The sequence below is a fragment of the Erinaceus europaeus genome, chromosome 14 (genome assembly GCF_950295315.1).
Source record: "Erinaceus europaeus chromosome 14, mEriEur2.1, whole genome shotgun sequence".
Classification (NCBI taxonomy): domain Eukaryota; kingdom Metazoa; phylum Chordata; class Mammalia; order Eulipotyphla; family Erinaceidae; genus Erinaceus; species Erinaceus europaeus.
In genome coordinates, this window is record NC_080175.1 from 69,132,738 (window position 1) to 69,145,555 (window position 12,818).

Sequence of the window (12,818 nt, forward strand, 5' to 3'; positions counted from 1 at the left end):
TTTACAAGAAAGAAAGATGTTTCATCCATACAGTTTCTTTAAACAGAAACAAAATATAATTTACTTTTAAATAGAATTAGAAGTTAGAAGCTATCCAATTTATTTTTAGCTATAGTAATCAAGAGGATAAGAACATCACAAAGGTTTTATTCTTATTGTTTTTATACAGCGAGCAGGTGATTGAGTGGAGATAACCTAATTTCAATATCTTTTTTTATATATGCTGCTTTATATATGAAAGCGTGTGTGCGTGTGTGTGCGTGTGCGTGTGTGTGTGTGTGTGTGTGTGTGTGTGTATTTGATTTGAGACAGGGAACATATAAGAAGAGAAGGACAACAGTTAAACTGAATGCCTCTGTGTTAAGCCATTTATTTGCATTTTAACTTATTATTAAAGCAATGTTTTATGAAGGTAGTGGCAGTATGCTCTTAAGACTGTGGAATGAAAAAAATATCCAAGTTTATACAGCTAGAATTTGAAAAAATTGTACACATCTCTAAAGCCTGTTGTGCCACAACGACAGTATTAATAGCAATACATGTAGTTAGATAAACAGACAGATAGACTAAATTCATTATGGCATAGCCATAGTATCAATAACTTTTTTTTTTCCTTTTGTGGAGACGAGGTCTTGCACATGCGTAGTCTCATTTCTCAGTGCGACGGGACCGCTCAGGCGGAGGAGCAGCAGGAAGGATCAGGGAACTCTGAAGGTGACCACCTGGTGGGTCAGGAGGAGAACAAGAACACACCACACTCTGTTGGAGGGTGAATCTGAACTCAAGTTTTATTCAGCCAGTGAGAGTTTATATATCTTTCAGTCTTACATAAACAATATCTGGAACAAAGCTCATTTCTTGATTAGATGGCCTCGCGGTTTTACACAGTAATGTCGTCCTTTATAGGGTGATGCATTTCTGAGTAATAGGCTTAGCAGATAGTATTTTACGTAGAGTTTTAACATATTTCATAAGAGGAGGTGAGTAAGTATTATTAAGAATTTTTCCTAAAACTTTATGTATTTGATGACCCATAACTTTGTCCTCCACCTCATTTCCTGTTCATCTGTATCTAATCTGGGAACAGGGGCTGTTTGTCCCTGGTTACACAGCATCATTACCATGTACATAATGAAAACAATAATCAGAGTTTTCAATTTAGATCTGCTCAGGATGCGAAGACCCACTCCCAGAATTCTTCTTCCTTGAAGAGAGTTTTCCTGGGTGCTGACCCTGTCAGACCCATCATTCTGGAGTTGAGTGGGGCGTGGCATCTCAGGGCTGATTTGATTTTTTTTTTTTTTTTTTTTTTTTTTTACCAGAGCACTGCTCAGCTCTGGCTTATGGTGGTGCGGGGGAGGGGGGATTGAACCTGGGAAATTGGAGCCTCAGGCACGAAAGTCTCTTTGCATAACCATTATGCTATCTACCCTCCACCCACTGAGGGCTGTTTTGTACTTCAGCTAGACAACTAGTCAAACAAAAGGAAAGACACTGAATACCAATGTGTCCTCTTGAGGTGCCTGAGTTGAAAACCGGGACCTTGTTCATGACAAGATACAGGCCTGACCATTTTATCTGGCCCACAAGTGGTATTATCAATAATACAGGTGTTTATTTAGATAAGAAACTGTGCACATATGACAGTGTCAATTTTATAAATCATCATTCCCCCCAGTTAAGTGACTTAGAAAATATATTTTAGAGTCATCAACTTTCTAGAATTGAAAATATCTGAGATTAATTCAAAGCAAATGTGAGAAATAGAGACTGTGTAGTTAGAAAGCCTGTCAGTCTGTAACACTGTGGTAGGCCCTGGATGCCTCTTATTTAATCTCTTAATTCTGACAAAGAAAAGACACCTGCAAGAGGAGTTGAAGCAAAACATTTAGGCTTTACAGTGGAGTATGTCAGTCTTGTTGGGAAGTAGTTATTGACTAGCCCTTTCAGAGCATTTCATTGTTTCATTGGCCTGCAAGATCAAACAGCAGGGCTGGGAGGTCGCACACATTACTAAACACATACATCATCTGGCGCCAAGGCCTAGTGTTGAACCAGCTCCCCGCCAGCAGAGGGTGAACTTCATGTGCCGGAAAGCAAGTACTGCAGGTGTTTCTCTGTCTCTCTCCTTCTCTATCTCCCCTTGCCCACTTTATTTCTTTCTATCTTACCAAGTTTAAGAAAAGAAAAAAAATATGACCCCTGGGAATGATGGATTCGTCTTTAAAAAAAAGGAAAAGAAGAAAGAAAAACTATCAAACATTAGGTACAACTATTCTGGTTCTTTTTTTAATTCAAGTAGATGAAACATCCGCACAAGAATCACACCTCCTTGAACTGAGTGTGTAACAATGCGTTCTACAGGAAAGTGTTTCCCTTAACTAATACTTCACTTAAACTCCAGCATGCTTGTTATTCTAAATCTGCTCATATGTTGTACTAATTTGTATGTGTTTTTCCTTTTTGAATGTTATTCTACAGATATTTATTTTTATGTATAATAGAACCTTACTGGCATGTGAATGAAATATTGGTGAGGGGACTATTAAAGGTGCTACAGTAGTAGTACATTAGATGTTTTGGTTTGGAGTTTACTTAAGAGAAATCTGTTGTTTCACGTACTCCACCCTGAATTTTCATTTTCTCTGCTTTGCTTTTATTGCCCTGGGGTTACTATAAAGGAAATTATTAGATTTAGCTAGGTGCCAGGAAACTAAGATCTAGCTAGAATTAATTCAACTTTTAATTTATATTGTACTTGTGCAAAATTACCTACTTTATTCTTGCTTTGGTTTCATTTACTTATTCAGTCATTTATTTATCTTTATGACACCAGGTTTATTGCTGGGGGCATAGTACTTGCACCATGACTTCACTGTTCTCAGTGCCCTTATTAGTTTCATTTCCTTTCTTTCTTTCTTTCTTTCTTTCTTTCTTTCTTTCTTTCTTTCTTTTTCTTCCTCCAGGGTTATGGCTGAGGCTCGGTGTCTGCACTATGAATCCACTGCTCCTGAGGGCATTTTTTTTTTCCATTTGATTGGATAAGATAGAAATTGAGAAGGAAGGGGGAGATAGAAAGGGGTAGAGAAAGCTAGACACCTGCAGATCTGCTTCACTGCTTGTGAAGTGAAGCCCCTGTAGGTGGGGTGCCGGGGGTTCAAACTAGGATCCTTGAGCTGGGCCTTGTGCTTCATACTATGTGTGCTTAACCCAGTGTACCACTGCCCAATCATCATTATTTTCATTTTCTTATGGATACAGAGATAAAAGAGAGTAGAGAAAAAAGAGAGAGAGAAGATAGACTGCTCCTTTATTGCAGGAAGCTTCCTCGATGCAGATGGGGACTGGGCCTGACCCTGAGTCGCCACACGTGGTACAATGTACACTCTACCATGTGTGCCACTGCCTGACCCCCTGTTTTCATGTTGAATCATTTAGAACTTTGAATCTCCCTTTAAATAGTATATTTTTTATCAGTATTGTAAGGCATTCTTTCACACCTGTTAAAAATTAGTGCAAACTTAATGTATCTATGAACATATAGGGGTGCATATATCTCTTTGAATTAGTGTTTCTGTCTTTTGGATGAAAGCCCTTGTGTGGTATTTCTGTATTATAAAGTATTTCCAATTTTATTTATTTAATTGTTCTTCATACTAGGTTTCATTAAAAAAACAACAGTCAGAGTAGGGGCTGGGCAGTGGTGCAACCAGTTCAGCCTGCACATTACAGTGGTGCAGGGACCTAGATTCAAACTCCCATCCCCACCTGCAGAGGGGAGGCTTCCCAAGCAATGCTGAGGCAATGCTGCAGGTGTCTCACTGTCTCTAACCAGGTTTCATTCCTTCTAGCAGTGGAATGAGTTCCTCCTTCTCTACATCCTTGGCAACACTTATTATTTCCTCTTTGGGAGATCTATCGTGGTTTCCCTTGGGGTGGGGGAACACAGACCTTTGTGGTGGACATGGTGTGGAACTGTACCTCTATTATGTCATGCTCTTTTTTTTTCAAAACATTTTATTTAGTATTTTATTTACTTATTTGTTTTGCTTCCAGGGTTATCACTGGGCCTCGGTGCCAGCACTACAAATCCACTGCCTGCTCCTGGTGACCTTTTTTTTTTTTTCTATTTTGTTGTTATTATTGTTATTGGATGGGACAGAGAGAAGAGGGGAGGACAGAGAGGGGGAGAGAAAGATAGATACCTACAGACCTGTTTCACCACTTATAAAGCAAACCCCCTGCAGGTAGGGAGCTGGGGCCTCAAACCAGGATCCTTGCGCCAGTCCTTGCACTTCGTGCCTTGTGTGTTTAACCTGCTGTGCAACTGCCTGGCCCCGTCATGCTATAAATTGCTATTAAATCACTAGCAGAAATACATTTTAAAAACTTAATGACAAGCCTCCAAAACTCTATCACAGATTTAGTTTACAAAAACACTAAAATATTAGGAATAATGAAAATGTCATTTTTTCCAAACAGTGATGACCTGAGGCATTGTGCAAGTATAACACACCAGTGATACTATTTTAGGAGAAACTCACCAGCTAAGAGTCAAAGATACTCAAAAGACAGTGACTCTTATATGTCTTCAGTGAATACCCTCAATTCTGACTGAACTATTGCGAATACCAAACATACCTGGTAGCTGAGACTATTTCTAAGATTGTTTCTAGCTTGGTAAAGGCAGTTTCAACACATTAAAGAGAACTATAATCCCTCCAGCCATTGGCTTAACTCAAGGAGACTTGGGTTTCTTCCCTCTACCAGGTTTATTAAATGTTAGAGTGTGATAGCCCACCTGAGTACTCTGCATTGCTGGAGAGATTTCAGAAACAGCTTTCTCCATCAATTTCTGAAATTGCTTTCTCAAAGAAGAATGGAATTAAAAGGTTTGATAATCTCCTAGGAAAGTCACTTCAAACTTTAGTGTTCCATGAATCTAGTTCCATAACCACTAAATTCACAAGTGTTTTTACAGTTTCTAGTATAAATTCAGCATCTACTATAACAGACAAGAGAAGGAATCCAGAAGTCTATCTCCAGTAAACTCAGCCTCTGTACTGAGAGAATAGTTCACCAAGGAGGGCAGGTGTGAGACCCAAAACTGTAGAGTCACCTCAGAGAAGCACACACTCACCAGTAGCCTTGTCCTTCCTTCACTGGCTGACTTTCCAGTGAGAAATCATGAGAAAAGTGAGTCTGCTCTGTTAATGATCCCACTAGTTGAAGTGCTTAGGAATTTTCATTGATAGGTGCTGCTGAAGATCATAAAACTTTCTCTAGATCATACTCTGAAGGCACCTGTTAAGATCATAGAACAAGGCAGTAATCCTTAATTCAATGTGAAAACATTTTAAAGATTCTTCTGAAATATATTTTTATGCCCACCCATCTCCTTTTACTTATTTTTTATATTTTATATCTTATTAGTTATTTAATATCAATTGACAAGTCTCTAAGATCACAGGTGTATAATTCCATACAGTTCCACCAGAGTTCTGTGTCTCATCCTTTCCAGTGGAAAATATTGTTTACACGATTGTTTACATTCTAGTAGTATGGATTAAAATTTTTTTTCTGGTGCAGAAGGTGGGAGTTCTGACCTCTGTAATTGTATCTCCTGTGGACATGAACGTTGGCAGGTCAATCCATACCTCAGCCTGTTTGTATCTTTTCCTACTGAGTTAGGGCTCTATATGCTACATTGTTCCCATGGAGACATAAACATTATTCTAACATTGGTCATACTTTAAAAAACTGTATCTTTATGTTTTTAAAAATCAAACAAATATTGTTGAAATAATGAGTTTGTGGAAATTTTTTGACTATTCGTGATTAGCCTATTTTATTTTTATTCACTTGTAAATGTAATGCTTATGCAAAAGAATAAAAAACTTTCAGCTTGAGGTTCTTTAGTCTCAGGTTCAATCTCTAGCACCACCGCTAGCTAGAGCTGAACAGTGCTCTGATTAAAAACAAAAAACAAAAAAACAAAACAAAACATGAAAGGAGGAAAACAATTTACTTCAGATTCTATCAGCTCTATTCTAGACTGGATTGCTTTTAACTTCAAAGAGATGTAGTCAAGGTGGTTTTTTGAAGAAGAAAACAAGCTCTTCTTATAAAAACAAATGGAGTTGTCTCAATGTGCTGGACCCCAGTCAGTTTGTCTAGTTCTCTTTCTCTACTTGTATATCAGATTATCTTTTTCCCACAAGTTTTTAAGCTGTTTTCTCTCACTCTGAAGCTCTGTCTGAGGGAATGTTGTGTTCCTGTAAACATTTTATTTCAAACCAAGATAAATATAGATTGTGCCTACTGATTTCATATTCTTGGAAACTGGTCCTTGCATAAAGTGTGTACATAAGAACACATAAGTGACCTAAACCGAAAGGTCTTGAAAAAGATGTTAGAACATACCACTGTCACTAACTTTTGCACACCTGTTGATCCTTTTCAACGCCATCAGCCATCAGTTGCTTCAAAGTTTAGTTATACTATATCACCACAGTGATATGTATTATACTTTTATCATATGCAGGTTGATAAGATTGCTTAAGTAAAGCACTAATGTCAGATGAATCAATTTTATTTAAAATCAATTTCACACACCCCTATATATCAAGAAGTGTGAATTGTATTTATAGGAAATCAACCAAATTTAAGTGGTAAAATTCAGAGGCTTTGTGATGACCTGAACTGCTGTCAAATCTAATTTCATAAAGTCATTGTATTTTAAAGTTTGTTAGTTTTGGGGAAAAATAGAATTGGCAGTACTGTGTTGCTATGCTTATTTAAAATACATTGAATTTTGATAATGCCCTGCATATGTAATCGGCAGGCTAAACTAAATTCTATCCTAAACACACACCTGCAAAGATGTATTTTGCTCTCAATTGCTTTAGAACTACAATGGCAACATACTTAAATTTTCCCATTGTGTGAAAATGGCCCTCGGAGTTCTTAAGAGCCCATTTATTTCAAAGGCTAGTTGAGTAAGGAGACAGAGACAGAGGAGAGCAAGGTCATTACCCAAGTGCTCCCTCCACCACACGGGGGATACAGAGGGTTCTGGAAAGCAAAATAATCCCAGACATTCTAAACACTTGCTGTCTCAGGAAACACACATTGCCAATGGTCAGTTTTCTGAGAAAGGCACACGTAATAGCCTCAGTCTACTGACCTTGTGCAGTTAGGTGCAACTCCAAGTACCAGGATAGTTTCCTCTGAATTGAGCCTGTAATAAAGGGATTTATAATCAGTTCTAATGTATTTGAGAGCTAGAGTATATTAGCCCTTCATCAAAGGGAATGATGAAAAGCAGCATTAATATGGCTGGATGGTAATTATTTTGGTGCTCATAATTATTCTGCAGTTAAGTACAGAGAAATGGTGATATTTTCATTCCTTTCTATAAAAGGCAGGGTACGGTGGTCAGATTCTGAAATGTAAGACTGCATCTTAAATCCTCTGACAAGACTGTTACTCAGAGTGATGCTTATGCTAATAGCAAAAGAAGGTCTTTGGATTTCAGTATGCTTCAAGTTCATGGTCAGGAGTTTCTTTACCTTCTGAGTCCTGTTGTTTTACTACTGTATCTATTTATTGCCTATAGGAGATATAAAGTATAGTAATCACTCTCACTTCCTTTCAAAATGACAGAAGGTCTACTTTCCTATTAACTCTAATGAAAGTTATGTGTGTGTTCTTCAAGGAAGATGGGCCCTATAGAGAGAGGTTCCAGGTGGAATAAATCACTTCTACATTCAGGTTTTAGGAGAACTATTTGACACACACATACACACACAAAAACACACGCACACATTGTGTTATATTTTAGCACTTTAAACATCCCATTTAAACTTCTGGAGTTGAAAATGCACGATGTATGGTTTAAAAGAAGCATTGGTAATGGTTGTAATGTTAATAATTGTTATTTCTGTTTAAGGACAAATATTTATTCTTTGCAGAAGTCATGATGATAAACTTTCAGGAATACTTGGTTTCTAATATGGTGTAATCTAATTTTCATAATAAAATTAATGATGATGGCCCCTTAAAATACTTTTATTTTACAACTTACAATACTTTTATTTCTATTTATCTGTCCTTTTTTTTTTTTTTTTTTTTTTGTATAGTCTGTCCCATCTTCTCTTCCTTTCCAAGTCACACACACACCTATTATTACATCCAAATGTCCCTCCCTTTTTCCTCTTCTCTCTTTGGTGCTGATGGAATTGGAGTTCAAACTCTCTGGTCATCTTCCCTATCATTTCTTCCCCACTGGGAGTATGGGACAAAATTATATTTTGGGGTGCAGAAGGTGGGCATTTTGACCTCTGTAATTCCTTCTTTGCTGGACATGGGTGTTGGCAGGCTAATTCATACCCCCACCTGTCTCTGTCTTTCCCTAGTGGGGTAGGACTCTGGAGAGGTGAGGTTTCAGGACACATTGGTGAGATTGTCTGCTCAGGGAATCAGAATGCCTGCAACTTAGTGGCTGAAAGGAGGTAAGATACAAAATGAGACAAAATGAGTAATGAACTGGAATTAGAAAAGCAATAGAGGAGGAGAATAGTGATCTTAGGGTAGAAAGAAGCTAGGGAGTCTATTTTAAATATATTCCTAGGAGCCTATGAGTATTGTGGATTTCGCTTGAATTTGATAACTAATATGGAGTTGGACAAAAATACTGAAGCTGACAAATCTTTGTTTGCTAAGTGTAGTACTGCTGATTTGATGGTATTAGAAATAGTAACATTTCCCAAATAAGTCACATAAATTGTCTTTAAAACAGGGAAAGATACTTTCATCTGAATAATCCAAGAGAGACATCTCATAAGAGTCCCACACAACATAAAGATATTGACTTAGTTTAACTGAGACAGGTTTTGCATATGTCTAAATAGTGAGCTGGAGGGAGTCGCGCAGTAGTGCAGCTGGTTAAACGCAGGTGGCGAAAGCACAAGGACTGGTGTAAGGATCCTGGTTCAAGCCCCCGGCTCCCCACCTACAGGGGAGTCGCTTCACAAGAGGTGAAGCAGGTCTGCAGGAGTTTAGCTTTCTCTCCTCCTCTCTGTCTTCCCCTCCTCTCTCCATTTCTCTCTGTCCTATCCTACAACTTCGACATCAGCTCATCAGTGAGCTGGTGATTGGACAACAAAAATTTAGTTGATAGAGTAAGTACTTAATATAGTTAAGAATTAATTTCTTGACTATATTAAGTTAGAGCAAATATAAGAAGTTAAAGCAAAACTGTGTCATTATTTTTCTCTTTACCATATCTATCATCTATCTATCTATCTATCTATCTATCTATCTATCTATCTATCTATCTATCTATATCTCTTTATCTTTCTCTTTCTCTCTCACATACATGCACAATGCTTATAAAGGTGGTGTTATTTATTTCTGCCCTCCCTTTAATTATTTCAGTCCTTTAGGGCTCCTTTGTTCTACTGTTGCTAAAGCCTTAAAGTATGTAGCCAGGTTGCTTGAGTTTTTTTCATGTTTTCTAATCTGTGGCTTTATGATTATGACTTTCCCTCTTAGTACTGCTTTAGTTATTTCCCAAATATTTTGATAGCTGGTGTCTTCATTTTCATTTAATTCTTGGAACATTTTGATTTCTTCCTTAATTTTCTCTTTGAACTATTAGGCAGTGTATTTCCATATTTTGGGACTTTTACTAATTTTTTTCCTTGTCCTTAAGTATTAGTTTGATTGCACCATGGTCTGAGAATATGCTTGGGATTATTTCAATGCGTTTGAATTTGCTGACACTATCTTTTTGGCCTAACATATGGTCTATCCTTGAGAATGTCCCCTGTGGACTAGAAAAGAATGTGTATTCCAGTTTCTTCGGGTGGAAGGCTCTGAAAGCGTGCAATAGGTCTAGTATGTCAATATCTTCATTTAATTCTATTATTTCTTTACTCTTTGCCTATCTATTTGAGAGAGTCGAGTGTTGATATCTCATTATATATATATATATGTATATACATATACATGTACATGTACATATATATATATACATATACTAGAAGTGGTTTTGCAACAATATAGCCCATTACTCTAATTCTCTGATTTTAACCAGTAAATAAATCCATAACTCCTATATGATATTCTTAAAATAGAAATGTGAGACAGTATATTTGATTTATCTGTCCCTCCTTTGTTCTTAGTGACTATAGAAAAATTTTTAAAAATGAATATTAAAATTTCTAAATAATATTTTGCATGGTGTTTTAAGATTTGAAATATTTCAAATATAATTGTTATCAGAACTATTTTAAAATTCTAAATATTTGTATTGTTCCAGAAATGTAGCAATATCATTGAATACTCATTGCATAAGACTGGAGGTATTTTAACATTTGAACAGGCTCATATAAAAGAAATGTAGATTTCGCTGACATTCAAATAAGCGTCAATTAACATGGACTGTTGCTTTTATTATCTAGGTTTTCCTTTAATGGGGTGATTTCTTGCAGGAATGACTGTAGAAGCATAACACTTAATTTATTGTGTACACCTCTTCTGTCTGTATTCTGTATGACCTTCAAATTATGACCTTACAATTGAGGTAGAGAAGGGGGTCCTATATTACATCAGTTTCTCCATTTCCAGTCTTTTGATTGTTTCCAGTTGTTAGTATTTTTCAAGACTGTCTTTCTGAATTGATGGAGTACAGCTATGTTGTATTTCATGTTTTATGGGGTAGTGCTTTTTATTCTTAGAGGGTTGTAACTAGTTGTAGTTTTGATTGTAAACATAATGAGTAGTAATCACTGAACTCTTTCTCAAAATGTGTAGGAGTCCTGTCCTATGAACTGTGGTTAGAGTTAATGCTTGCTTCTTTCTTTTTTATATATATAAATAGGATCAATATTTCCAGTTATTTTCCTCTTCCTTTTTCTGTGACTGACTTTATGCATGACAAAATTCTGTTGCTTACTGCTATGTGGTTGGCTGTGTCTTTTTACTTCTGTGTTCTGTGTTGATTGCTTTTTGCATGAGGATTATGAATTGTCATACGAATTAAATGGTTGTAGAAACAAAAAGAAATGCTGGCTTCACTTGCTTTTTTCGTGTGCTGAATATGTCAGTTATGTGACACAAAATTACTTTCATATGGCCTTTGACTTCCCCTTTGATTTGCTCTCTTCTGCTACCAAATTAGTATTGTTTAGGATAATAAAACATTTATTAAACATTCACAGTGTTTTAATATAATTATTATCCTAAACCATGATCCCATTATAAATAACTATGCTGGGCATAACACTGCACTAGGGCATAATTGTATTATATTTCTAAATTGATTATGAAGTGTAAGCCCTGACTTTGTAACTACCTTCTGAGCTAAACAGTGGCTTCAAATGATGGTGCCTCTGCTCTATTGAGTGATGAGGTTATCTCTTCATACATTGGTGCAGGCTGAAAATGTTTAACCCACAGCTAATTTTTTATCAGAACACTTGGGGAAATATTTATGCCATGACAAGTAATTTTAAAAGTCACAGACCTTAAAATCTATGATATTAAAATGTATGAGACCCAAATGTTAATGCTCTTGCAAGAAACAGGACAATAATAATAAAAAAAAACACCCCCGAATGCTTATATCTGTTTTCCCTAATGTTATTATGATGTTCCAAATTAAAGAATGAGTTTGGCCTACTTTCTTTATTATTGTCACCAATTTTAATTAGAACAGACACTGAATAAATTACGCTCTTTCAGCTAATAAACTGTTTATTTTTTTCATACAATGGGTATTTTTAAAAATGCATTTCCTTTACTTATGTCTTGAGTTTCAAATCATGGTGTGTTTTTTTAAAATATATTTTTATGCTGAATGTAGCCAAAAATCAAATCTTCTATGCCAAGTTTTGGGGGGAATGGCTATTTTTTTTTCTTAAAATAGGTAACCCACTTTGATGTAACCATTTCCCTAGTTGTTTTTGGAAATATCCTTGAGAATTTTGGTATTTACATTTATTTTTCCCCCTCAGTCTTGTTTATTCTTGAATTGTCTTTTTTTTCCTTCCATTTCTCCGTTCTCAATCCTAGGTCCCCTTACAAAGAAACAGACAGATGATTTAGGTGATAATGACGGTGCTGAAGATGAAGGTATTTTTTTTACACCAAATCTATATGCATGACAAGGACCTCAATCACTTTTTCCACCCCTTTCTATTTTATTTTTCTTTTTTTCTTCTTCTTGTCTTTTCTTTTTTTGAAGAGTTGTTTTTTTAAATACTTTTTTGACATGTTTTGTCTTCTTGCTTGTTGTTACATATAGATATGCATTTTTAATTTTTTAAAAAAATGAATGTTAAGTTTTTCATTTTGATGCCAACCATAAATGTTTTTAAAGAGAGTTTTATTTTTGTTTTCTTGAATTGGCTTTTGATATGTTTCATCCCACGTTTTGACTGAAATTTGTCCATATTCTTTTAACTAACAACCTCTCCCCTATAGTCTCTCTGTTCCCATCTTGCATGTTATCTAATATATGTAAATATTTCCCCACCACAAAAGTGTGTTTCAGTTTTACATTTTATATTTGTTTAGAAGAACCCCACACCCAAACAAATGAAGGACAAAGTAAAATCTTATATAAAGTGTTTCTTGAGCAATAGAGTTTAAGGAAATACTGTTTTCTGTTGCTTAAATATCACACAAATAAATGATAGTATATTGATAATTATTCCTCCTAATTAGATAATCAGTAAATACTGAAAGATCACTAAAGTATTCTAGGCTCAAATAGTATCTTTGGTGTAAGTTAAAGTATTTTTGAACAGAGA

General features: G+C 35.9%; 1 protein-coding gene across 5 annotated transcripts in view; it reads left to right on the plus strand.

The window, feature by feature from the left end:
- Positions 1-12,818, plus strand: part of NLGN1 (neuroligin 1) — a 1,020,375-nt gene that overhangs the window by 462,985 nt on the left and 544,572 nt on the right. For 3 of the 5 annotated variants that reach the window (XM_060171976.1, XM_060171975.1, XM_060171973.1), the window contains exon 3: positions 12,079-12,138. The exons of the other annotated variants lie outside the window; for them this stretch is intronic. In XM_060171976.1, the coding sequence (XP_060027959.1) occupies positions 12,079-12,138 (60 nt within the window). The remainder of the gene's footprint in view (positions 1-12,078; positions 12,139-12,818) is intronic. 5 annotated transcript variants of the gene reach the window in all.